General features: G+C 47.6%; 1 protein-coding gene and 1 pseudogene across 3 annotated transcripts in view; one reads left to right on the top strand and one right to left on the bottom strand.

Annotated features, from left to right (window-relative positions):
- The window catches only part of LOC139273755 (zinc finger protein 530-like), an 84,977-nt gene extending 62,314 nt beyond the window's left edge, over nt 1-22,663 (bottom strand). Inside the window, exons 1-2 of one of the 3 annotated variants that reach the window (XM_070890811.1) lie at nt 22,521-22,663; nt 4,751-5,908 (exon numbers count right to left, since the gene is read on the bottom strand). In XM_070890811.1, the coding sequence (XP_070746912.1) occupies nt 4,751-5,816 (1,066 nt within the window). In that variant the 5' untranslated portion in view covers nt 5,817-5,908; nt 22,521-22,663. Of the gene's footprint in view, nt 1-4,543; nt 5,909-22,520 lie in introns of those variants that run through there. The other 2 variants (XM_070890809.1, XM_070890810.1) reach the window with 2 other exon arrangements.
- Nucleotides 22,664-26,396: 3,733 nt separating this feature from the next.
- LOC139274158 (zinc finger protein 850-like) overlaps nt 26,397-27,518 on the top strand; it is a 79,618-nt pseudogene continuing 78,496 nt past the window's right edge.

Raw genomic sequence — 27,518 nt, 5'->3', positions numbered from 1 at the left:
TCCTCTGCCACAGTTGCTACATTACAAATGTACTTTGATGTTGTTGTACTTCATTGGTGTAAAGCACTTTTGGATATCCTGAAGTCACGTAAGGTACTACATAAGGACAGGTCTTTATTGAACAAAGGCGAAAAGGCCCAAAAATGGAACAGTCAGTAACAGCATATCAATTAGTCTCCTCTTGGAGAAATCAAACAATCGACAAACTGCGTGTTTGAACCAAAGCTGATTTACTTGTCAGATATCCAGAAAATTAAACTCCAGCCCAGTTACAGGGGAAACACAGTCCGACTGTCAGAATGAACACAGTTTAGTCTTTGGTGTGATTAACAGCAGAATCCAACCCCTGCAGTCAGTTGTGAACCCGCTGGTGTCTCAGCAGGTTGGATGAATCAATTAATCCTTTCCCACACACTGAGCATGTGAATGGCCTTTCCCCAGTGTGAATGCGTTGGTGTCTCATCGGTCAATTTCTGCTTTTAAAGCTCTTCTCACAGTCAGAACATTTAAAAAGCCTCTGATTGATGTGAACCAGTAGGTGTGTAGTGAGGCTGGATGACTGAGTGAATCCTTTCCCACACACACAGCAGGTGAACAGCCTCTCCCCAGTGCAAACTCGCTGGTGTTCAGTGAGGTGGGGTGACTGAACTTCTTTCCGCAGTGGGAGCAACTGAACGGCTTCTCCCCAGTGTGAACTCTCTGGTGTGCCAGAAGGTGGGATTACCGAGTGAAACTCTTCCCACACACTGAGCAGGTGAATGGCCTCTCCCCATGGTGAACTCGCTGGTGTCTCAGCAGGGTGGATGACTGAGCGAATTCTTTCCCACACACTGAGCAGGTGAACAGCCTCTCCCAGTGTGGCTGCGTCGATGAATTTCCAGCTCAGATGGGGATCTGATACCTTCCCACATTCCCATGGTTTCTCCGTGGTGTGGGTGTCCTTGTGTCTCTCCAGGTTGGACGATCAGTTGAAGCCTCGTCCACACACACAACACATGTACAGTTTCTCCCCACTGTGAATGATGCAATGTCTTTTCAGGCTGTGTAACTGGTTAAAGCTCTTTCCACAGTCAGTGCACTGGAACACTCTCACTCGGGTGTGCGTATCTCGGTGCTTTTCCAGTCACACTAATGTTTGAAATCTTTTCCCACAGACAGAACAGAGAAACATTTCTCCTTCCACAATCAAAGACCGATGATATTCAGGTCCTGATGAATGGAGTGACTCTGTCAGATCTTGACATCATGTTGGTTTGAATTTACTGTCTGCACATCCTCCCCTTCTAATACCCTGTAAAAGGTGTTTACAAAAGTCATCACTAAGTACAGGATAGAAATTCAGAACAGACAATTCGAGTTTCTATGGAACATTCTTCCCTAGCATGTTCCCCCAAAGCTGTAAATCCCCATCCCACACTCTCCCTCCTCCCTGTGCTGAAATCCAAACCCATCGCACCATCTCCATTATTTATTTCTTTTCGCTGTTTTCTTCCTCCCCTGAAGGTGCTGACTCTGGCTTGGTTCAGTTCTACACTAACTAGTTCCGCTCCCACTCCTCCCTTGAAGATGCTGACTCTGGCTGGGATCATGTCTACACTGTATTCCACGGGTATTCTGAGCACCAAGTGTGTGCGTGAAACAGGCTCCGGTCAGGTACAGAGTAAAGCTCCCTCTACACTGTCCCATCAAACACTCCCAGGCCAGGTACAGCACGGGTTAGGTACAGAGTAAAGCTCCCTCTACACTGTCCTATCAAATGCTAAACCCAGCCCATAATGAGCAGGGCTCAGGGAGGTTGGTTGCTAGGCACTGCAGTGATGTCATAAAGCAGGGCCATTCAGCCCAGCAGGTCCTCTCCTTGTCCCTTTAAAGGAGGAGAGCTGGGACATCCTGTCTCAACACACATCCCCCCTGTTGATACTGAGAATCCCCGGGGAAGGGCCAAGGCCCAGAGTGTGGAACACAACCAAGGGGGAAAGAGGAGGAGAGAAGGGGAGGTAAATCAAGGAGTCGGGACTGAGGGCCACCAAGCTTCAGTTTTAGAGCCTGTAGACCAGATGGGGAAGAGTGAGTTCAGTAGTTTTAGGATCCAGGGAGAGAGCAAGGCACATTGCACAAATTCCTACTATTTCATCCTTCTCTCCTCTCCTCCCCTGAAGGTGCTGACTCTGTCTGGGTTCAGCTCTACACTCACTGGTTCATCTCCCTCTCCTCCCCTGATGGTGCTGACTCTGGCTGGGTTTAGTTCTAGACTCACTGGTTCCCCTCCCCCTCCCCCTCCCCCCCTGAATGTGCTGACTCTGGCTGAGTTCAGCTCTACACTCACCAGTTTCTCTCCAATATGTGACCCATGTGCCCAATGTCCTTGTGTGAACCTCGACAGTGAGTGTCGACATGCTATTCCACTGTCCTCACCTGAGGCCTCACGTGCATTTTCCAGCAGGGTCACTGGACTCTCCTCCCAATGGCTCAGTGGGTAAATGTAACGTCCTCCCAATGGCTCAGTGGGTAAAGGTAACGCCCAGTGTGACTGATTCATAGGAACAAGAAGGACCCAGGTTTAATCCTGTGTGCATATCCTCACCTTCTAATCCCCTGTAAAAACTGTTTACAAAAAGCACCACTGTAAGTAGGAACATAGGAACAGGAATAGGCCATTCAGCTGATCAGTATTTTAACTCTGTCTACCTGCCTTGGTTCCATTGCCTTAATACCCCTGCCCTAGAAGAATTTATCAATCTCAGTTTTGGAATTTTCAATCGGCCCCCAACCTCCGTTTTATGGGGAACAGAGTTCCGGATTTCCACTATGCTTTAAGAGCATAAGTAATAGGAGCAGGAGTAGGCTAAACAGCCCCTCGAGCCTGCTCCGCCATTCAGTAAAATCATGGCTGATCTTCTACCTCAACTCCACTTTCCCGCACTATCCCCGTATCCCTGGATTCCTTTAGTGTCCAAACATCTAGCGATCTCGGCCCTGAATACACTCAATGACTGAGCATCCACAGCTCTTTGGGGCAGAGAATTCCAAAGATTCACAACCCTTTGAGTGAAGACATTTCTCTACATCTCAGTCCTAAATGGCCGTATGTTATCCTGAGACTATGATCCCTAGTTCTAGACTCTCCAGACAAGAGAAACAGCCAATCAGCATTTGTGTGAGGAAGTGCTTCCTGACATTAGCCCTGAACGGCCGAGCTCTGATTTTAAGGTTGTGTCCCCTTGTTGTGGACTCCCTCACCAGAGGAAATAGTTTCTCTCCATCCACCCAATCAATTCCTTTAATCATCTTAAACACCTCAATTACATCACCCCTTAATCTTATATATTTCTCATAATTTACAAACTTCATCACTGTAAGTACAGGATTATAGAATCACAGAAGTTTACAGCATTGAAGGAGGCCATTCAGCCCATCGTGTCCATGCCGGCCGACAAAGAGCTATCCAGCCTAATCCCACTTTTCAGCTCTTGGTCCGTGGCCTTGTAGGTCACGGCACTTCAATTGCACATCCAAGTTGGTTTTAAATGATACGAGGGTTTCTGCCTCTACCACCCTTTCAGGCAGTGGGTTCCATACCCCCACCACCCTCTGGGTGAAGAGATTTCCCCTCTAAACCTCCGACCACTTTAAAACTACTCCCCCTGGTTGTTGACTCTCTGCCAAGGGTAATAGGTCCTTCCTATCCACTCTATCTAGGCCCCTCATAATTTTATACACCTCAATTAGGTCTCCCCTCAGCCTCCTCTACTCCAAAAAAAACCCCAGCCTATCCAATCTTTCCTCATAGCTAAAATTCTCCGGTCCTGGTAACATCCTCCTAAATCTCCTCTGTACCCTCTCTAATGCAATCACATCTTTCCTGTAATGTGACCAGAACTGCACACAGTACTCTCGCTGTCACCTAACTAGTGTTTTATACAGTTCAAGTATAACCTCCCTGCTCTTGTATTCTATGCCTCGGCAAGTATTCTGTATACCTTCTTAACCACCTTACCTACCTGCCCTGCTACCTTCAGGGATCTGTGGACATGCCTTCCAAGGTCCTCTTATTCTTCTACACTGCTCATTGTCCTATGATTTATTGTGTATTCCCTTGCCTTGTTAGCCCTCCCCAAATGCATTACCTCACACTTCTGTGGATTGAATTCCATTTGCCACTGTTCTGCCCACCTGACCAGTCCATTGACATCTTCGTGCAGTCTGTAACTTTCTTCTTCATTATCAACCACATGATCAACTTTTGTATCATCATCCTTGCATTGAAGTATATACCATTTAGCACGGCCAAACCATGGAAGTGCATGGCTGGGACACATTTCTTACACACCTCAAGATTAACCCGCACGGCGACTTTGTTGGCAGTGAAGCGAGACAAGAAAGACCGAAGTGCCGTTTGGCCCTCTCAGTGTGGCCCTGAAGGACTGTGTCCAGGCTGAAGTTCTGTTCCCACCGTACGGTCCTCCCCCCAGATTGTCCTCTCTGAGTTCACCAGGTGATGCTAAACACCCAGGTGGGAAAAACAAAAATCCATAGCAATGTGTTAAAAGCAAAGCTGATTTATTTCCCATTCATCCAGAATATTAAAGTCTTGCCCAGTTATAGGAGTTAGCATCAGCAGAAACAAACCCCATCTGTCAGAATGAACATGGTTCAGTCGGGATGTGATTACCAGTAGAATCCCACCCCTGCAGTCACATGTGGACTCGCTGGTGTGTCAGCAGGTTGGATGAACGAGTGAAACCCTTACCACACACGGAGCAGGTGAACAGCCTCTCCCCAGTATGAACTCGCTGGTGACTCAGAAGGTCGCATGAACGAGAGAATCCCTTCCCACACACGGAGCATCTGAATGGTCTCTCCCCAGTGTGAACACGTTGATGGCAGCTCAGTTCCGCTGAACTTTTATAGCACTTACTGCAGTCTGGGCATTTAAAAGGTCTCTCGTCAGTGTGAACTTGCTGATGTGTCAGCAGGTTGGATAACTGAGTGAATCCCTTCCCACACTTGGAGCAGATAAACGGCCTCTCCCCGGTGTGAACTCGCTGGTATATCAGTAGATGCTTTTTGGTTTTAAATCGCTTCTCATAGTCAGAGCATTTAAAAGGTCTCACATCGGTGTGAACTCGTTGGTGTGTCAGCAGGTGGAATGACTGAGTGAATCCCATCCCACAGTCAGAGCAGGTGAATGGCCTCTCCCCGGTATGAACTCGCTGGTGTCTCAGAAGGTCGGATGACTGAGTGAATCCCTTCCCACACACGTAGCAGAAAAATGGCCTCTCCCCAGTGTGAACTCGTTGGTGTCTCAGTAGGTTGCATGAATCAATGAATCCCTTCCCACACTCAGAGCAGGTGAACGGTCTCTCCCCGGTGTGAACTCGCTGGTGTCTCAGCAGGCTGCATGACTGAGTGAATCCTCTCCCACACACTGAGCAGGTGAACGGCCTCTCCCCAGTGTGAGTGCGCTGGTGTACAGTGAGTTTAGATGATTGACTGAACCCAGTTCCGCAGTGAGAGCACCTGAACGGTCTCTCCCCACTGTGAACACGTTGATGGTACGTCAGCTCCCCGGAATGTTTATAGCTCATCCCACAATCCGGGCATTTAAAAGGTCTCTCGTCAGTGTGAACTCGCTGGTGATTCAGCAGGTTGGATGACGAAGTGAATCCCTTCCCACACTCGGAGCAGGTGGATGACCTCTCCCCGGTGTGACTGCGCTTGTGTCTCAATAGGCCAGAGATTCGGCTAAAGCCTCTTCCACACACAGAACACGTGTACACTTTCTCCCCATTGTCAACGGTGCTTTTTGCTTCCATATTGAGAGGCCGATGAATCGAGTGACCCGGTCAGATCTTGATGCGGTCTGTGATTTGAGTTTGCCGTCTTCAAATCCTCTCCTTCTAATACACTGTAAAATTAATTTAAAATAGGAAAAAGGGAGTGTGAGAGAGAACCCACAAAGAGGCAGGTTAGTAATTTGAACTTAATGAATCTGATTTGTGGGGCCGGCATGACAACAAAGTGACCTTGAAAGTGGCCAGAATGTCATAGAAACCCAGCTGGTTCAGTTCTACACTCATCAGTTTCTCTCCAATATGTGACCCATGTGCCCAATCTCCATGTGTGAACCTCGATAGTGAGTGTCGACAAGCTATTCCACTGTCCTCACTTGAGGCCTCACATGTGCATTTTCCAGCAGGGTCACTGGACCCTCCCCTCCTCCCAATGGCTCAGTGGGTACAGGCACTGACCAGTGTGACTGAGTCACATTAACAGGAGGGGCCCAGGTTTAATCCCCTCAGCGTATCCTCCTCTTCTAAACCCCTGTAAAAGCTGTTTACAAAAGTCATCACTAAGTAGGAACATAGAAAGAGGAATAGGCCATTCAGCCCCTTGAGCCTGTTCAATTAGCCCCCAGTCTCAGTTATATGGGAAACATCGAGTTCTGCATTCCCACAACCCTTTAAGAACACAAGAAATTGGAGCAGGAGTAGGCCCATTGGCCCCTCGAGCCTGCTCCACCATTTAGTAAGATCATGGCTGATCTTCTACCTCAACTCCACTCTGGTTACCGACCCTTCTGACACTGAAAATTGTTTCCCATAATTAAGATGGTTGGTGGGCTGGAGGAGGTTACAGAGATAGGGAGGGACAAGGCCTTGGAGGGATTTGAACAAAAGGAGGAGTATTTTAAAGGCTGAAGCCACCAGCCGTCTTCCCCAGTGCAGAATGTGACTCACTACGAACAGGAAGGATTTTTGTTTAACTACTAAAGATGCATAATGAGGGGGAAATCAATCTCTGTACCTTTAACTAACAGCAACATGGAAAGAGGGAAATCTTTAAACACCTGGTCCACTTGGCACCGAAGTTTCTGAAACTCATAATAGGAACTCCAGGGAAACAAAATAGCTGTGTTGATAAAGGATGGAATCACTGCAATAGTGAGAGACAACATTGGCTCAAATGATCAGGATGTTGAATCAGTTTGGGTAGAGATAAGGAATAATAAGGGGAAAAAGTCACTGGTGGGCGTAGTCTATAGGCCCCCTAACAGTAGCAACTCTGTTGGTCGGAGTATAAACCAAGAAATAGAGGGGTCTTGTAAAAAGGGAACAGTAATAATCATGGGTGATTTTAACCTCCGTATTGATTGGACAAATCAAATTGGTCAGGGTAGCCTTGAGGAAAAGTTCATAGAGTGCGCAAGGAACGGGTTCCTTGAGCAATATGTAACGGAACCAACCAGGGGGCTGGCTATCTTAAATCTAGTCCTGTGTAATAAGACAGGATTAATAAACAATCTCCTAGTAAAGGATCCCCTTGAAATGAGTGACCATAGCATAGTTGAATTTCAAATTCAGATGGAGGGCGAGAAAGTTTGATCTCAAACCAGCTTACGAAGCTTAAATAAAGGAGACTACAAAGGTATGAGGGCAGAGTTGGCTAAAGTGGACTGGGAAAATAGATTAAAGTGTAAGACGGTTGATGAACAGTGGCGTACATTTAAGGAGCCATGATTTCTCTGTCCCCCCTTGTCCCCCCCTCACACACCTCCAACCGATAATTATTGCCGTTGAACTGTAGAGTACACATACGAAAATAAATTGAAATACAAGAAAAAAAGTGCGTCCTAAATTCCCCTCCAACCTCCCACGCGGTCAGTCAACACGGCACGGACCCTTGGTCAACAAACCAAAACCATTCACAATTTAAGGGCCATAATCCCCCTTCCCCACATGACAGTCCCGTCATTGATAATCCCCTTCCCCACCGTACAGCCCAGTCATTGATAATCTCCTTCCCCACCCTACAGCCATAATCCCCTTCCTCACCCGAGGTTTTTTAGACCAATATGTCGAGGAACCAACTAGGGGGGAGGCCATCTTAGACTGGGTGTTATGTAATGAGAGAGGATTAATTAGCAATCTCGTTGTGCGAGGCTCCTTGGGGAAGAGTGACCATAATATGGTGGAATTCTGCATTAGGATGGAGAATGAAACAGTTAATTCAGAGACCATGGTCCAGAACTTAAAGAAGGGTAACTTTGAAGGTATGAGGCGTGAATTGGCTGGGATGGATTGGCGAATGATACTTAAGGGGTTGACTGTGGATGGGCAATGGCAGACATTTAGAGACCGCATGGATGAACTACAACAATTGTACATTCCTGTCTGGCATAAAAATAAAAAAGGGAAGGTGGCTCAACCGTGGCTATCAAGGGAAATCAGGGATAGTATTAAAGCCAAGGAAGTGGCATACAAATTGGCCAGAAATAGCAGCGAACCTGGGGACTGTGAGAAATTTAGAACTCAGCAGAGGAGGACAAAGGGTTTGATTAGGGCAGGGAAAATGGAGTATGAGAAGAAGCTTGCAGGGAACATTAAGACGGATTGCAAAACTTTCTATAGATATGTAAAGAGAAAAAGGTTAGTAAAGACAAACGTAGGTCCCCTGCAGTCAGAATCAGGGGAAGTCATAACGGGGAACAAAGAAATGGCGGACCAATTGAACAAGTACTTTGGTTCGGTATTCACGAAGGAGGACACAAACAACCTTCCGGTTATAAAAGGGGTCGGGGGGTCTAGTAAGGAGGAGGAACTGAGGGAAATCTTTATTAGCCGGGAAATTGTGTTGGGGAAATTGATGGGATTGAAGGCCGATAAATCCCCAGGGCCTGATGGGCTGCATCCCAGAGTACTTAAGGAGGTGGCCTTGGAAATAGTGGATGCATTGACAGTCATTTTCCAACATTCCATTGACTCTGGATCAGTTCCTATCGAGTGGAGGGTAGCCAATGTAACCCCACTTTTTAAAAAAGGAGGGAGAGAGAAAACAGGGAATTATAGACCGGTCAGCCTGACATCTGTAGTGGGTAAAATGATGGAATCAATTATTAAGGATGTCATAGCAGTGCATTTGGAAAGAGGTGACATGATAGGTCCAAGTCAGCATGGATTTATGAAAGGGAAATCATGCTTGACAAATCTTCTGGAATTTTTTGAGGATGTTTCCAGTAGAGTGGGCAAGGGAGAACCAGTTGATGTGGTATATTTGGACTTTCAGAAGGCGTTCGACAAGGTCCCACACAAGAGATTGATGTGCAAAGTTAGAGCACACGGGATTGGGGGTAGTGTGCTGACATGGATTGAGAACTGGTTGTCAGACAGGAAGCAAAGAGTAGGAGTAAATGGGTACTTTTCAGAATGGCAGGCAGTGACTAGTGGGGTACCGCAAGGTTCTGTGCTGGGGCCCCAGCTGTTTACACTGTACATTAATGATTTAGATGAGGGGATTAAATGTAGTATCTCCAAATTTGCGGATGACACTAAGTTGGGTGGCAGTGTGAGCTGCGAGGAGGATGCTGTGAGGCTGCAGAGCGACTTGGATAGGTTAGGTGAGTGGGCAAATGCATGGCAGATGAAGTATAATGTGGATAAATGTGAGGTTATCCACTTTGGTGGTAAAAACAGAGAGACAGACTATTATCTGAATGGTGACAGATTAGGAAAAGGGGAGGTGCAAAGAGACCTGGGTGTCGTGGTACATCAGTCATTGAAGGTTAGCATGCAGGTGCAGCACGCGGTTAAGAAAGCAAATGGCATGTTGGCCTTCATAGCGAGGGGATTTGAGTACAGGGGCAGGGAGGTGTTGCTACAGTTGTACAGGGCATTGGTGAGGCCACACCTGGTGTATTGTGTACAGTTTTGGTCTCCTAACCTGAGGAAGGACATTCTTGCTATTGAGGGAGTGCAGCGAAGGTTCACCAGACTGATTCCCGGGATGGCGGGACTGACCTATCAAGAAAGACTGGATCAACTGGGCTTGTATTCACTGGAGTTCAGAAGAATGAGAGGGGACCTCATAGAAACATTTAAAATTCTGACGGGGTTAGACAGGTTAGATGCAGGAAGAATGTTCCCAATGTTGGGGAAGTCCAGAACCAGAGGTCACAGTCTAAGGATAAGGGGTAAGCCATTTAGGACCGAGATGCGGAGGAACTTCTTCACCCAGAGAGTGGTGAACCTGTGGAATTCTCTACCACAGAAAGTAGTTGAGGCCAATTCACTAAATATATTCAAAAAGGAGTTAGATGAGGTCCTTACTACTAGGGGGATCAAGGGGTATGGCGAGAAAGCAGGAATGGGGTACTGAAGTTGAATGTTCAGCCATGAACTCACTGAATGGCGCTGCAGGCTAGAAGGGCCGAATGGCCTACTCCTGCACATATTTTCTATGTTTCTATGACAGCCCAGTCATTGATAATCCCCTTCCTCACCCTACAGCCCAGTCATTGATAATCCCCTTCCCCACCGTACAGCCCAGTCATTGATAATCCCCTTCCCCACCCTGCAGCCCAGTCATTGATAATCCCCTTCCCCACCGTACAGCCCAGTCATTGATAATCCCCTTCCCCACCCTGCAGCCCAGTCATTGATAATCCCCTTCCCCATCCTACAGCCCAATCATTGATAATCCCCTTCCCCACCCTACGGCCCAATCATTCATAAAAAGAACCCTCACCTAAAAATAGTTAAAACAATGTAATTTTTTTATAATTAAATAATTAAATTAAAAATCCCAAAATAAAAAGCAGTCCACCAAAGTACAAAACTCAATCTCCACAAAGAACGTAACAGCGACTTAAAATCAAACCCCTAAAAAACCCGGAGACTGATCCCTTCCCCGGGAACAACAGGCCTCCCTCCCGGGCCACACAGAAATCCAGCCCGAGGCTGATCATCGGCACTAGGCCCAAATACACAAACCACCGAATGACCCGAGACTCCATCCCCAAACCACCACAATTAACCCCACCCCCCACTGCCCCAACACGGCAACACCCCCTCCACTGCCCAAAACATGGTAACCCCCCCCCCCACTGCCCAAAACACAGTAACCCCCCCCCCCCACTGCCCAAAACACAGTAACACCCACCCCCCATTGCCCAAAACACAGTAACACCCCCCCCACTGCCCAAAACACAGTAACACCCTCCCCCCCACTGCCCAAAACACAGTAACACCCTCCCCCACCACTGCCCAAAACACAGTAACACCCCCCCCCACTGCCCAAAACACAGCAACACACCCCCCCCACTGTCCAAAACACAGTAACAACCCCCCCCCACTGCCCAAAGCACAGTAACACCCCCCCCCCCCCACTGCCCAAAGCACAGTAACAAACCCCCCCCACCGCCCAAAACACAGTAACAAACCCCCTCACCACCCCCGTACAACCCAAACACAATCCACACATTTACAAACTGTTTAATGAATAAAATGGGAGACACAGACTCGGACAGGCAGCTCCGCGGGGTGAGGGATCAGCGGTCTGACTAACAGCAGCAGCAAGCCCCCGTGCACAGCACACTGATCCCACAGGCTGGTTAAACAACAATAACTCGCCAATCAATATCCCTGACTTGCACCATCATATTATTCATAAATCCAAAAAACACAATTTACTTCCATACAATTAATAAGTTCCCTAATTTCACAGAAATCACTTGAATACATAGCAGGGAACCAACAATCCACCTAATAACGATTTTTAAATGACAAACCGCTCCCCCCCCCCCCCCCCACAAAGAACCCTTCCGAGGCCAACATCCCCCTACGAGGGAATAAATAAATTCAATCTTTATGAATTTAATCGGTAGGCTCAATTCAATTTTTCAGAAATGTAATTATTAATAAGACCCTTCCATAGAAGTTCCACATCAGTAATACCCAAGACCATAAATACACCTAAATATCACAATGGGTAACTAACAACCAACCCCACCGGTATAATCAGCCCCAGAAACTCCAAACAACAGACCGACCTCTCACATATAACAAGGAGTATAATCCGCCCCCCCCCAATCTAAAGAGGACTCCACCCACACAACCCCGACTACTTTTTCTCCCACAAATGTTGATACGGATTCTTTTTCCCTCAATCTGTTTCAGCGAATACACTGACACGAACACCTGCTTGCCTTTTCTGTAAAAGACGTTGATTGAAGATTCTCCGGCCGGGACTTGTCAAGACAAAGGAACACTCTCAATCAGAGCCTGTTTACCTTCCACTGGACAAGCCCCTTTTCAGCACGACACAACAACAGTTATACATTTTCAAAACAGAACACATTTGATTAGCGCTTGGTCTATCCAATCCCTTTCTGCCTTCCCCCCCCCCCCCGCCCCGCCAAAGTCTCCCAATTAGGGCTGGTGTCAGGTCAGGTTAGTTATAGCTTTGCTACACTGTCTTCCCTGATCAGTAAAGAACCCAATTAGTTTCCCTTTCTCCTTATCAGTAAAAACTATTACATTTTCCCTCCTATCTAGGATTGCTTTCTTTCTTTGTGCTGCCTTGCGGCTTTCTCATGACCCGTGTCTAACCTCAACTTCAACTCTTGGTAACCCCTTTTTTTTCTGTCGCTTCTGCAGTTGTCTGCATCTTGACATTTCTTCAGCTATTTTCCCATGATTCCCTATCTCCATCCTTTTGCCACATTCTCTATCCATCTACCACCTTCGTAACCCTTCTTTACACATTCTCACAAACAGGACGGAACTCTTTCAGGGACAATATTGGGAACCCTGGGCAGGTAACCGCATCACAAACACTAGACAACCATATCCCCAAGTATATGACCCTACCACTAAAACTTACCCTACGAAGGACCCCAGGACACTTGTCCCCACCGGATCCCGCCCGAGCCCTAACCCCGACCCTAAGCCAAAACCTATCCCTTATCCCAACCCGAGCCCTAAATCCTAACCTAAAACCGAACAACCAGCCCCCACCCCAAAAACCTAACCATAACCCAAAAAACCGACAAGCCCAAATCTAACTCTAACCCAAACTTTAACCCCAAAACCCAGCCCTATCCCTACCCCAACCCCACTCCAAACCCAAAATAGAGCCCCAACCCTATCCGAAAACTTATCAACCAGCCCCCACCCCTAAAAACCTAACCATGATCCAAACAATCGACGAGCCCAAATAAAATCCTAATCCTAACCCAAACTTTAACCCCGAACCCAACCCTACTCCAACCCCAAACGGAGCCCCGACCCTACCCCAAAACTCAGTAACCAGCCCCCACCCCTAAAAACCTAACCACAACCCAAACAACCCATGAATGAAAACCAAGCCCTAAAACCCAATCCTGAACTGAACTTCAAAACAGATCCCTACCCGGGAACATATTAACCAAATCGTAGCCCTAAACCCTAACCCAGAGCCAGACAGCCAACCAACCCTAATCTAAAACATAACCCCACAAAGATTAGTCAAGACCCAAACACCACAAAACCTAAGCCGTCAGAGTCCAAGACCAAACCCAACACAGACCTAAAACCTAAAGATACTAAATTGCATCAGTGTCCAGAACGACACACATATGCACAGCTAGGAATAATAAAATAAAAAATCTTAACTTAGAAACAAGACACGAAACACCGCCCCCTAGAAAATCCAGGAATATCTCCCCCCACCCACCCCACACACACAATTCCAAAGGAACAACATAGCCCCATTATCCAATTTCTGTTAATCTTCAGACATCACCCACAATTGTCTCAAAGATTGCCTGAATTCTTGTCAGAGTTCCTCAGAAGGGAGCATGAGCACAGTTGTAGAAGCCTCCCGTGAAATTGTGAAAGAGGACAATGAGTGTCTGACTAAGGAACTTGTGGAGTCAGTAGCCCTAGATTCCAGCCACACAGAATGCAGTGATGAGAACTCAAATAGTCCTTCCATCTGGTGCTTTCCATGAACACCACCCCAGTATCACAATTACTTATTGGTGAATTTGCATACTTTAATGGTTGCAAACTCAGCCATCAACCATGTGTTATTTTTGTTAATCCTGACATAGAGGTTCAGCGATTATAACATACAACGTGGCCCCAGGGTCCAGAATGACAGAGGCACAACGATTATAACATAGAACACCAGAACATAAGGAACAAGAGATAACCCAAATAAAGGAAGTGATAAGACTAAGAAGAAGAAAGATCAATGAGCATAATTTCTAAAAAATAGCTAAACCGATTTACAGGGGACAGTAAGGAATACAAAACTCCAAGGGGACATTACCCCTCTGTCCGTAACACCAAAAACCTAAAGGTTAGATATAGAGTAAAGCTCCCTCTACACTGTCCCATCAAACATGCAGAAAGTGAGTTTGAAGGACAGAGGAAATGATCAGGAAAAAAAGGGTAAAAAAACAAATTTAAAAGCTCTTTGTCCAACTGTACGTAGTATTTGTAACAAAATAGATGAGTTAACGGCACAAATAGATACAAATCATCTTCATCGGCGGTCCCTCGAACGAGGATGACTTGCTTCCACAAGAGTTCACAGATATTTCACTGAAGGACCCGATATTCCAGATCTTGAACTACAATTGAAGGGTGGAAGATGCCTGTGCGTGGATTTTATTAACGTGTGGTGACCGGAGCACACCAGCCACCACACGGGCTTGACAGAGCTAGGCCTTTATCCAGTGGCAAGTAACCAATATGACTGGAGACCAGCTCTGCTGCACAAAGCTAGTGCGCACACATATCGCAGTGTGGGCTGGTTCCCCTATCCCCCATTTACTGGTGCCCCTCCCTATCCTCCCATTTACTGGTGCCCCTCCCCTATCCCCCATTTACTGGTGCCCCTCCCCTATCCCCCATTTACTGGTGCCCCTCCTCTATCCCCCATTTACTGGTGCCCCTCGCCTACATTAATGATTTAGACAAAGGGATTGAATTTAATATCTCCAAGTTTGCAGATGACACTAAGCTGGGTGGCAGTGTGAGCTGTGAGGAGGATGCTAAGAGGCTGCAGGGTGACCTGGACAGCTTAGGTGAGTGGGCAAATGCATGGCAGATGCAGTATAATGTAGATAAATGTGAGGTTATTCACTTTCGTGGCAAAAACAGGAAGGCAGATTATTATCTGATTAGTGACAGATTAGGTAAAGGAGAGGTGCAAGGAGACCTGGGTGTCATGGTACATCAGTCATTGAAGGTTGGCATGCAGGTACAGCAGGCGGTGAAGGCGGCAAATGGCATGTTGGCCTTCATAGCGAGAGGATTTGAGTATCGGAGGAGGGAGGTCTTACTGCAGTTGTACAGGGCCTTGGTGAGGCCACACCTTGAATATTGTGAACAGTTTTGGTCTCCTAATCTGAGGAAGGACATTCTTTCTATTGAGGGAGTGCAAATGGGTATGATCTGATAGCCATTACAGAGACATGGTTGCAAGGTGACCAGGACTGGGAACAAAATATTCAGGGGTATTTGACAATTCGGAAAGACAGACAGAAAGGAAAAGGAGGTGGGGTAGCATTGTTAATAAAGGATGGGATCAGTGCGTTAGTGAGAAACGATATTGGCTCAGAGGATCAAGAGCTTGAATCAGTTTGGGTGGTGATAAAGAATAATAAAGGGAAAAAGTCGCTGGTGGGCATAGTCTAAGTCTGGCGTAAAAATAGAAAAGGGAAGGTGGCTCAACCGTGGCTATCTAGGGAAATCAGGGATAGTATTAAAGCCAAGGAAGTGGCATACAAATTGGCCAGAAATAGCAGCGAACCTGGGGACTGGGAGAAATTTAGAACTCAGCAGAGGAGGACAAAGGGTTTGATTAGGGCAGGGAAAATGGAGTACGAGAAGAAGCTTGCAGGGAACATTAAGGCGGATTGCAAAAGTTTCTATAGGTATGTAAAGAGAAAAAGGTTGGTGAAGACAAACGTAGGTCCCCTGCAGTCAGAATCAGGGGAAGTCATAACGGGGAACAAAGAAATGGCAGACCAATTGAACAAGTACTTTGGTTCGGTATTCACTAAGGAGGATACAAACAACCTTCCGGATATAAAAGGGGTCAGAGGGTCTAGTAAGGAGGGGGAACTGAGGGAAATCTTTATTAGTCGGGAAATTGTGTTGGGGAAATTGATGGGATTGAAGGCCGATAAATCCCCAGGGCCTGATGGACTGCATCCTAGAGTATTTAAGGAGGTGGCCTTGGAAATAGCGGATGCATTGACAGTCATTTTCCAACATTCCATTGACTCTGGATCAGTTCCTATGGAGTGGAGGGTAGCCAATGTAACCCCACTTTTTAAAAAAAGGAGGGAGAGAGAAAACAGGGAATTATAGACCGGTCAGCCTGACCTCAGTAGTGGGTAAAATGATGGAATCAATTATTAAGGATGTCATAGCAGTGCATCTGGAAAATGGTGACATGATAGGTCCAAGTCAGCATGGATTTGTGAAAGGGAAATCATGCTTGACAAATCTTCTGGAATTTTTTTGAGGATGTTTCCAGTAAAGTGGACAAAGGAGAACCAGTTGATGTGGTATATTTGGACTTTCAGAAGGCTTTCGACAAGGTCCCACACAAGAGATTAATGTGCAAAGTTAAAGCACATGGGATTGGGGGTAGTGTGCTGACGTGGATTGAGAACTGGTTGTCAGACAGGAAGCAAAGAGTAGGAGTAAACGGGTACTTTTCAGAATGGCAGGCAGTGACTAGTGAAGTGCCGCAAGGTTCTGTGCTGGGGCCCCAGCTGTTTACATTGTACATTAATGATTTAGACGAGGGGATTAAATGCAGTATCTCCAAATTTGCGGATGATACTAAGTTGGGTGGCAGTGTGAGCTGCGAGGAGGATGCTATTAGGCTGCAGAGTGACTTGGATAGGTTAGGTGAGTGGGCAAATGCATGGCAGATGAAGTATAATGTGGATAAATGTGAGGTTATCCACTTTGGTGGTAAAAACAGAGAGACAGACTATTATCTGAATGGTGACAGATTAGGAAAAGGGAAGGTGCAACGAGACCTGGGTGTCATGGTACATCAGTCATTGAAGGTTAGCATGCAGGTACAGCAGGCGGTTAAGAAAGCAAATGGCATGTTGGCCTTCATAGCGAGGGGATTTGAATACAGGGGCAGGGAGGTGTTGCTACAGTTGTACAGGGCCTTGGTGAGGCCACACCTGGAGTATTGTGTACAGTTTTGGTCTCCTAACTTGAGGAAGGACATTCTTGCTATTGAGGGAGTGCAGCGAAGGTTCACCAGACTGATTCCCGGGATGGCGGGACTGACCTATCAAGAAAGATTGGATCAACTGGGCTTGTATTCATTGGAGTTCAGAAGAATGAGAGGGGACCTCATAGAAACGTTTAAAATTCTGACGGGTTTAGACAGGTTAGATGCAGAAAGAATGTTCCCAATGTTGGGGAAGTCCAGAACCAGGGGTCACAGTCTGAGGATAAGGGGTAAGCCATTTAGGACCGAGATGAGGAGAAACTTCTTCACCCAGAGAGTGGTGAACCTGTGGAATTCTCTACCACAGAAAGTAGTTGAGGCCAATTCACTAAATATATTCAAAAGGGAGTTAGATGAAGTCCTTACTACTCGGGGGATCAAGGGTTATGGCGAGAAAGCAGGAAGGGGGTACTGAAGTTTCATGTTCAGCCATGAACTCATTGAATGGCGGTGCAGGCTAGAAGGGCTGAATGGCCTGCTCCTGCACCTATTTTCTATGTTTCTATGTTTCTAAGTCCCCTAATAGTAGCTACATGATTGGATGGAGACTTGTAAAAAAGGAACAGCAATAATCAAGGGTGATTTTAACCTTCATATGTTTTGGTCGCTGTATCTAAGGAAAGAAATACTTGCATTGGAGGCTGTTCAGAGAAGGTTCACAGGTTGATTCCGGAGATGAGTGAGTTGACTCATGAGGATAGGTTGAGTAGGCTGGGCCGATACACATTGGAGTTCAGAAGAATGAGAGGTGATCTTATTGAAACTTATAAGATAATGAGGGGGCTCGACAAGGTGGATGCAGAGAGGTTATTTCCACTTTTAGAGGAAAATAAAACGAGGGGACATAGTTTTAAATGGGTGGCCCCTTATTTTAAAACTGAGATGAGGAGAAATTTCTTCCCTGAGGGTTGTACATCTTTGGAATTCTCTGCCCCAGAGAGCTGTGGAGGCTGGGTCATAGAAACATAGAAAATAGGTGGAGTATGCCATTCAGCCCTTCGAGCCTGCACTACCATTCAATGAGATCATGGCTGATCATTCCCTGAGTACCCCTTTCCTGCTTTCTCTCCTTGATCCCCTTAGTCGTAAGGGCCATATCTAACTCCCTCTTTGAATATATCGAATGAAATGGCATCAACAACTCTCTGCGGCAGGGAATTCCACAGGTTCGCAACTCTCTGGGTGAAGAAGTTTCTCCTCATCTCAGTCCTAAATAGCCTACCCCTTATCCTAAGACTGTGTCCCCTGGTTCTGGACTTCCTCAACATCGGGAACATTCTACCCGCATCTAACCTGTCCTGTTTTGTCAGAATCTTATATGTTTCTATGAGAATCTCTCATCCTTCTAAACTCCAGTGTATAAAGGCCCAGTTGATCCAGTCTCTCCTCATATGTCAGACCTGTCATCTTGGGAATCAGTCCGGTGAACCTTCGCTGCACTCCCTCAATAGCAAGAACGTCCTTCCTCAGATTAGGAGACCAAAACGGAACACAATATTCCAGGAGAGGCCTCACCAAGGCCCTGTACAACTGCAGTAAGACCTCCCTGCTCCTATACTCAAATCCCCTAGCTATGAAGGCCAACATACCATTTGCCTTCTTCACTGCCTGCTGTACCTGTATGCCAACTTTCAATGACTGATGAACCATGACACCCAGGTCTCGTTGCATCTCCCCTTTTCCTAATCTGCCGCCATTCAGATAATATTCTGTCTTCGCATTAGTTACATCCTCAAAAAATTACAGAAGATTTGTCAAGCATGATTTCCCCTTCATAAATCCATGTTGACTTGGACCGATCCTGTCACTGCTTTCCAAATGTGCTGCTATTTCATCCTTAATAATTAATTCCAACATTATCCCCACTACTGATGTCAGGAAAACCGGTCTATAATTACCCACTTTCTCTCTCCCTCCCTTTTTTTAAAGTGGCGTTACATTAGCTACCCTCCAGTCCATAGGAACTGATCCAGAGTCGATAGACTGTTGGAAAATGATCACCAATGCATCCACTATTTCTAGGGCCACTTCCTTAAGTACTCTGGGATGCAGACTATCGGGCCCTGGGGATTTATTGACCTTCAATCCCATCAATTTCCCTGACACAATTTCCTGCCTAATAAGAATATCCTTCAGTTCCTCCTTCTCTCTAGACACTCGGTCCCTTAGTATTTCCGGAAAGTTATCTGTGTCTTCCTTCGTGAAGACAGAACCAAAGTATTTGTTCAATTGGTCTGCCATTTCTTTGTTCCCCATTATAAATTCACCTGAATATATTTAAGGCGGAGATCGACAAATTTTTGAGCGATAATGGAGTAAAGGGTTAGGGGGAGCAGGCAGGGAAGTGGAGCTAAGTCCATGATCAGATCAGCCATGATCTTACTGAATGGCAGAGCAGGCTCGAAATGGCCTACTCCTGCTCCTATTTCTTATGTTCTTAAACACTCCCAGGGCAGGTACAGCACGGGTTAGATACAGAGTGAAGCTCCCTTGACACTGTCCCATCAAATACTCCCAGGGCAAGTGCAACACAGGTTAGATACAGAGTAAAGCTCCCTCTACACTGTCCCATCAAATGCTAAACCCAGCCCATAATGAGCAGGGCTCAAGGAGGTTGGTTGCTAGGCACTGCAGTGATGTCATAAAGCAGGGCCATTCAGCCCAGCGGGTCCTCTCAGTGTCCCTTTAAAGGTGGAGAGCTGGGACATCCTGTCTCATCACACATCCCCCTGTTCATACTGAGAATCCCCGGGGAAAGGCCAAGGCCCAGAGTGTGGAACACAACCAAGGGGGAAACAGGAGGAGAGAAGGGGAGGTAAATCAAGGAGTCAGGACTGCGGGTCACCAAGCTTCGGCTTTAGAGCCTGTAGACTTCAGATGGGGAAGAGCGAGCCAGTAGTTTTAGGATCCAGGGAGAGAGCAAGGCACATTGCACAAATTCCTACTTTTTTATCCTTCTCTCCTCTCCTCCCCTGAAGGTGCTGACTCTGGCTGGGTTCAGTTCCACACTCACTGGTTCCCCTCCCTCTCCTCCCCTGTAGGTGCTGACTCTGGCTGGGTTCAGTTCCACACTCACTGGTTCCCCTCCCTCTCTTCCCCTGAAGGTGCCGACTCTGGTTGGGTTCAGTACTACACTCACCAGTTTCTCTCCAATATGTGGTAGCCCATGTGTCCAATGTCCTTGACAGTGAGTGTCGACAGGCTATTAGTCAGAACATTGGAACAGGAACAGGCCATTCAGCCCCTTGAGCCTGTTCCGCCATTCAATTATATCAGTATTTTAACTCCATCTACCTTCCTTGGTTCCATCGCCTTAACACCCTTGCCTAAAGAAGCAGGTATCAATCTCAGTTTTGGAATTTTTAATTGGCCCCCAGCCTCCGTTTTATGGGGAAAAGAGTTCCAGATTTCCACGACGCTTTAAGAGCATAAGAAATAGGAGCAGGAGTGGGTTAAACAGTCCCTCAAGCCTGCTCTGCCATTCAATAAGATCAAGGCTGATCTTCTACCGCAACTCCACTTTCCCGCAATATCCCCGTAACCCTTGATTTCTTTATTGTCCAAACATCTATTGATCTCAGCCCTGAATATACTCAACGACTGAGCATCCACAGCTCTTTGGGGCAGAGAAATGCAAAGATTCACAACCCTTTGAGTAAAGACATTTCGTCACATCTCAGTCCTAAATGGCCATCTGTTATCATGAGACTATGACCGCTAGTTCTAGACTCTCCAGACAAGAGAACAGCCAATCAGCATTTGTGTGAGGAAGTGCTTCCTGACATTTGCCCTGAACGGCCGAGCTCTGATTTGAAGGTTGTGTCCCCTTGTTGTGGACTCCCTCACCAGAGGAAATAGTTTCTCTCCATCCACCCCATCAACTCCTTTAATCATCTTAAACACCTCAATTAGATCACCCCTTAATCTTCTATATTTCTCATAATTTACAAACATCATCACTGTAAGTACAGCATCATAGAATCACAGAAGTTTACAGCATTGAAGGAGGCCATTCAGCCCATCATGTCCGTGCCGGCCGACAAAGAGCTATCCAGCCAAATCCCACTTTTCAGCTCTTAGTCCGTGGCCTTGTAGGTCACGGCACTTCAAGTGCATATCCAAGTTTGTTTTAAATGCTACAAGGGTTTCTGCCTCGACCACCCTTTCAGGCAGTGGGTTCCATACCTCCACCATCCTCTGGGTGAAGAGATTTCCCCTCTAAACCTCCTACCACTTTAAATCTATGCCCCCTGGTTGTTGACCCTCTGCTAAGAGTAATAGGTTTATTAATTTTATACACCTCAATTAGGTCTCCCCTCAGCCTCCTCTGTTCAAAAAAAAAACACCAGCCTATCCAATCTTTCCTCATAGCTAAAATTCTCCAGTCTAGGTAACATCCTCCTAAATCTCCTCTGTACTCTCTCTAGTGCAATCACATCTTTCCTATAATGTGGTGATCAGAACTGCACACAATACTCTAGCTGTGACCTAACTAGTGTTTTATATACAGTTCAAGCATAACCTCCCTGTTCTTGTATTCTAATAAAGGCAAGTATTCTGTATGCCTGCTTATCTACCTTTCCTGCTACCTTCAGGGATCTGTGGATATGCCTTCCAAGGTCCCTTTGTTCCTCTACACTTCTCATTGTCCTACCATTTATTGTGTATTCCCTCGCCTTGTTAGCCCTCCCCAAATGCATTACCTCACACTTCTGTGGATTGAATTACATTTGCCATTGTTCTGTCCACCTGACCAGTCCATTGATATCTTCCTGCAGTCTGCAGCTTTCTTCTTCATTATTGCATTATCTGACAGATTGGTTCCCCTCCCTCTCCTCCCCGAAGGCGCTGACTCTGTCTGGGTGTCTGTGCTCTCGTCACCTTTTTATTCACTCTGACCCTCCCTATATATCTGTAATATCTCCCTGTTTTGGTGATGGGCTCTCCCTAACACCTTGCCATTTCACCATCTTAGACAGATGCTCCCAGACTGTCACCATTTCAGGGAATCATACAGCACCGAAGGAGACCAATCGGTCCAAGCCTGTCCGACTCACTGAAAGAGCCGCTCCTTGCACGTACCCCAAAGCACTAGAACATTTTCCCTTTGAAGCATTCATCGTTTTGAAAGTTATTATTGATGTCCTTTTCAAAGTGTGGTGCCCAGAATTGAGCAAATGCTCAATATGAGGTCTAACTAGTGACTGATAAAGGTTGAGCATCATTAGCTTGTTGTTGTGCTCTATACTGCTATTAATGCTTTAACAGATTGATCAGCTGATCCTGCCCCCTCACAGATTTGTGTTCACCTTTAAATTGGACCATTTGGTTGAGAATGCCTCCCATTTTTCTTCCTTCCAGAATGCATTTAGTGTCCGTGTCCCTGGGAGCCTGAGGCCCTGTCCCCACGGGCGGGACAAACCCGGGCTCAGCCTCTGGGCTGTTATTGGGCCCTGGGCCCTGCACCAGGTGTTTATGAAGCTCACCTGCCCCACTCGCGGCTCCAATTCCTGCCCCGCGCCGACAACCCACCGTCTCGTGTCCCACATCATCCGGGCTCCACCAACTGTCGCCGCCGCCGCCCGCGCATGCTCAATGCGGGAGATCCGGCTCAGCCCCGCTCACTGGGTGGGGGCCGCGGCCGCAAGCACCGCCCCTCGCACACTCCGATTGGTTGGAGGACCAACCGCTTGCTCGGTCCTCTAGCCCCGCCCCCGCTCTTCTTATTGGCCCGGAGCTTCCGTCAATCAGCCGGGCAGTGTGAGCTGAGCATGCGTGATGGGGCGGCTATGTCTAAGGCAGCGGCTGAGAGATGGACGGAGGGAGGGAGCGGGTTAATAAACCCCGGGGGGCCGCGGGCTTCACACACATCGAGTGCGGGCCCAGGCCCCGCCCGAGAGACAACACACCCACTGTGGGCCTCAGGTCCCGAACTACAACTTGCGGCTCCGGCCTTTCCCCGAGCGGGGCCTTCTCCCGGTGACGGACCCGGGGGACGGCCGCTCTGTCCCGGGGTGGGCGCTCTCGGGCCTCCTGTGGGGCTCTAGGTGTTGCAGCAGTTTGAGCGGGAGCGGGAGTGGGGATGGAGGAGAAGCTGCTGGGTTTCCCCCCCAGTACTTCTGGGCCCAGTGGGACCAACAATTGCCCATGTGGGGCTGTCCGGGGAGGTGGGCTCTGGGCCCAGTGGGACCAACAATTGCCCATGTGGGGCTGTCCAGGGAGGTGGGCTCTGGGCCCAGTGGGACCAACAATTGCCCATGTGGGGCTGTCCGGGGAGGTGGGCTCTGGGTCTAGTGGGGCCAACAATTGCCCATGTGGGGCTGTCCAGGGAGGTGGGCTCTGGGCCCAGTGGGACCAACAATTGCCCATGTGGGGCTGTCCGGGGAGGCGGCTTCTGGGGAGATTAGATTGTTAAACACACCCTGTGTCCGCACAATGCAAGTTTGTTTTAGGAACAAGCATTACTGTACAAACTTTTAATCCATTTTACATATACAGATTTTTTATTTGTTCTGGGCTGTGACCGTCGCTGGCAAGGCCAACATGTACTGTCCATCCTTAATTATACTGGAGAAGGTAGTGGTGAGCCGCTTACTTGAACCGCTGCAGTCCGTGTGGTGAAGGTACTCCCACAGTGCTGTTAGGGAGGGAGTTCCAGGATTTTGACCCAGTGATGATGAAAGAATGGTGATATATGACCAAGTCAGGATGGTGTGTGACTTGGAGGGGATCTTGCAGATGATGGTGTTCCCTTTTCCTTCTAGGTGGTAAAAGTCACGGGACAGGTTGGGTGGCAGATTCCCTTCCATAAGAACATAGGAATTAGGAGCAGGAGTCAGCCATACGGCCCTTCGAGCCTGCTCCACCAGTCAATAAGACCATGGCTGATCTTCGATTTGACTTTCCCGCCTGATCCCCATATCGCTGAAGAAAGTTAGTGCGCAGTTTGGATTTTTGTGACAATCCAGCAGCTTTCATGGTGATTGTTTTTCTGGGGGTTCTCTCACACTCCCTTTTACCTGTTTTATATTCATTTTACAGGTTAGTAGAAAGGGAGGAGTTGTAGACGGGAAATTTACATCACATTACGATCGGTCAGTCTATTCATCGGGACCTGAATATCATCAAACATAACATGGAATGGTATGGCGTGAAAGCAGGAAGGGGGTACTGAAGTTTCATGTTCAGCCATGAACTCATTGAATGGCGGTGCAGGCTAGAAGGGCTGAATGGCCTGCTCCTGCACCTATTTTCTATGTTTCTATGGAAGCAAAAAGCAGCGTTGACAACGGGGAGAAACCGTACACGTGTTGTGTATGTGGTCAAGGATTCAGCCTATCCTCTGGCCTAGCGAAACACAAACGCAGTCACACTGGGGAGAAACCGTGGAAATGTGGGGACTGTGGGAAAGAATTCAATTACCTGTCTGAGCTGGAAACTCATCGACACAATCACACCGGGGAGATGCCGTTCTCCTGCTCAGTTTGCAGGAAGGTATTGTGTTCTTAACACAGATGAGGCTGCACATAGGGAGGTTATAGTAACAGTGACCTCAGTCTTTATTAAGACACTCCAGAGTGAGGAACAGGCCTTAGGGGCCGGCTTATATACAGTGCTCCCAAGGGATGCTGGGATCCCTTGGGACTTCAGAGGATGTGCTCCCTGGTGGCGGAACATGGGAGTGCATGCTTTTCAGATACACAACAGAAGGGATTGGTGCATACGTCCCACCTGCTGAAGCACCAGCGAGTTCACACTGGGAAGAGGCCATTTACCTGCCCCCTATGCAGGAAAGATTCGTGCATGCACCCAACCAGCGGGCGCATCAGCTTGATCATACTGGCGAGTGGCCGTTGCCATGTTCCGACTGTGGGAAGGGCTTGAAAAGCTTCTGGCAGCTGGAGACATACCAGAGAAAGACCATTCACCTGCTGCATGAATGGGAAGATTTTCAGTGATCCGTCCAACCGGTGAGCACACCAGTGGATGGATCACTAATGAGAGATCCTGTAGGTGTTCTGACTGAGGGAAGAGCTTTAGCAGACACGGGAACCTATCACACTGTGGTTAGGCCCTTTGTCTGTTCCCTGTGTTTAAAACGATTCACTCTGTTATTCACCCTGCTGAGATACCAGCGAGCTCACACTGACGAGAGACCTTTTAAATATTCAGACTGTGGGAAGAACTAGAAAAGCTCCAATAACCTGCTGAGACACTAGCGAGCTCACTGTTCTGTAGTGCAGGTACCCTGCAGATCGCTGGGGTACCATGATTGTGGAATAGATGAATATTTTATAAATTTTGTACTGCTGTTTAATCTTTCAAACTGTTATGCTCGCAGACCTACGTTCCTCCCGGTTAAGCAATGCCTCGATTTAAAAATTCTTATCCGTGTTTTCAGATCCCTCCATGTCCTCACCCCTCCCTATCTCTGTAATCTTCTCCAGCCCCACAACCTCTGATATCTGCTCTCTTAATTCAGTCTTTTTGAGCATTCCTGCTGATAATCGCACACCCTTCTGTTCCCTAGGCACTAAGCTCTAAAACTCACTCCCTAAATATCTCCACCTCTCATTCCTCCTTTTAAGATGGTCCTTACAACCTATGTCTTTGTCACTTGCCCTAATATAGGCTCATGTGGCTTGGTGTCAAGTTTTTGTCTTATAATACTCGTGAAATTCCTTGGGACGTTTTACACATTAAAGGCGTTTTTGTTGCTGATTCCCTTGATTTGACCTTTCATGGTATTACATAGAATGTATAGCACAGAAATAGATCATTCGGCCCAACTGGCCCATGTCGGGTTTAAACTTCACACGACTCTCCTCCCACCCTATCAACCTATCCTCCTATTCCTCTATAGTGAGGAGTTCCACAGTCACTGGTTGCCTTTTAGTGCCCGTCCAACAGGCCAATGTGTGAGGGTATGCAGTGATTGTTGGCAGCCTATTCAACCTTGGGGGCATCACAGTCCAAAAACCACGCCCTTTGCAGACTTGGCCTTTGGTGCTGGGGTGAATGGACAGTGATCAGTAGCAGGAGCCCAGGGCATTGAGGTTAACTGCAGTCCATGCTGGGATCAGCTGACAACCCCCACAGTGTGCAACCTATCTTGGTCTGCGCTGGGGAGCAAGGGAGGTCAAGGGTCAGCAGAGAAAGCCATCAACCTTGACCCCCCCAGCCTGTCTCACGCAGGAGAAGCCAGTTGCATTGACGTCATGATAGCTGCACTTTTCATGACGTCAACACGTTCCAGCGCGCATCACCCTCAGCCGCGATCTCGCTCCCCATTGGTCGGGAGATCTTGTCAATCAGGCCGTGAGCCCGGGTCACGTGTTTCTCGAGTGCGCGCATCGCCCAACGGCCGGAAGCGGAGAGAAGGTGCCGGAGCGGAGGGGAGGAGGAAGCGGCGGCGTGAGGCTTTCTAAACACCCGGGGTAGGCCTCAAGCCCCGAACAAGAACTACGGCTCCGGCGTTTGCCCCGAGCGGACCTTCTCCCGGGGGCAACGACCGCCATCTTGGGGCAGAATCTACTGGGGGGGGGGGGTAATGACGTCACGGTGCTGCAGGACGCTGATTGGTGAGTCGGACAGGCTTTGTCCCTCGGCAGGCTGACAAAGTGTCAATTGCTGGAATCACAACTTGTATTTATATAGCGCCTTTAACGGAGCAACACGTCCCAAGGGTTTCACAGCAGCGTTACAGACACAACACATACATTTAACACCCAGACACAAAAGGAACAATTAAGGCAGGTGACCAAAAGCTTGTTTAAAGAGGCAGGTTTTAAGGAGCGTCTTAAAGAGGCGGAGAGATTTCGGGAGGGAGTTCCTGAGCTTGGGGCCCAGGCAGCTGAGGGCACGGCCACCGCTGGTGGAGCGATTATAATCAGGGATGTTCACGAGGGCAGAATTTGAGGAGCGCGGACATCTCGTCAGGTTGTGAGGCTGAAAAAGAGTGATTTGTAAACAAGGATGAGAATTTTGAAAGCGAGGCGTTGTTTAACCGGGAGCCAATGTAGGTCAGCGAGCGCAGCGGTGGTGGGTGATCGTGACTTGGTGCGAGTTAAGACACGGGCTGCTGAATTTTGGATAATCTCAAAGTTTATGTAGTGTAGAATGTGAGAGGCCAGGAGTGAGCTGGAGTAGTCAAGTATAGAGGTAACAAAGGCATGGATGAGGGTTTCAGTAGCAGAAGAGCTGAGACAGGGGCTGAAGTGGGCAATGTTACGGAGGTGGAAAAAGGCAGTTTTAGTTATGCCGCGGATATGTGGCTCAACTTATTTCCGGGTTAAATATGACACCTAGGTTGCGAACAGTCTTTTCACTCTCAGATTGATGCGAGGGAGAGGGATGGAGTCAATGGTTAGGGAATGCAGTTTGTGACGGGGACCAAAGATAATAGCTTCGGTCTTCTCAATTTTGGAGAAAACTTCTGCTCATCCAGTACTGGATGTCAGACAAACAATCTAATTTAGAACTAC

This window comes from Pristiophorus japonicus, chromosome 9, assembly GCF_044704955.1.
Source record: "Pristiophorus japonicus isolate sPriJap1 chromosome 9, sPriJap1.hap1, whole genome shotgun sequence".
NCBI lineage: Eukaryota > Metazoa > Chordata > Chondrichthyes > Pristiophoridae > Pristiophorus > Pristiophorus japonicus.
This window is presented reverse-complemented; position numbering and strand designations above follow the sequence as displayed.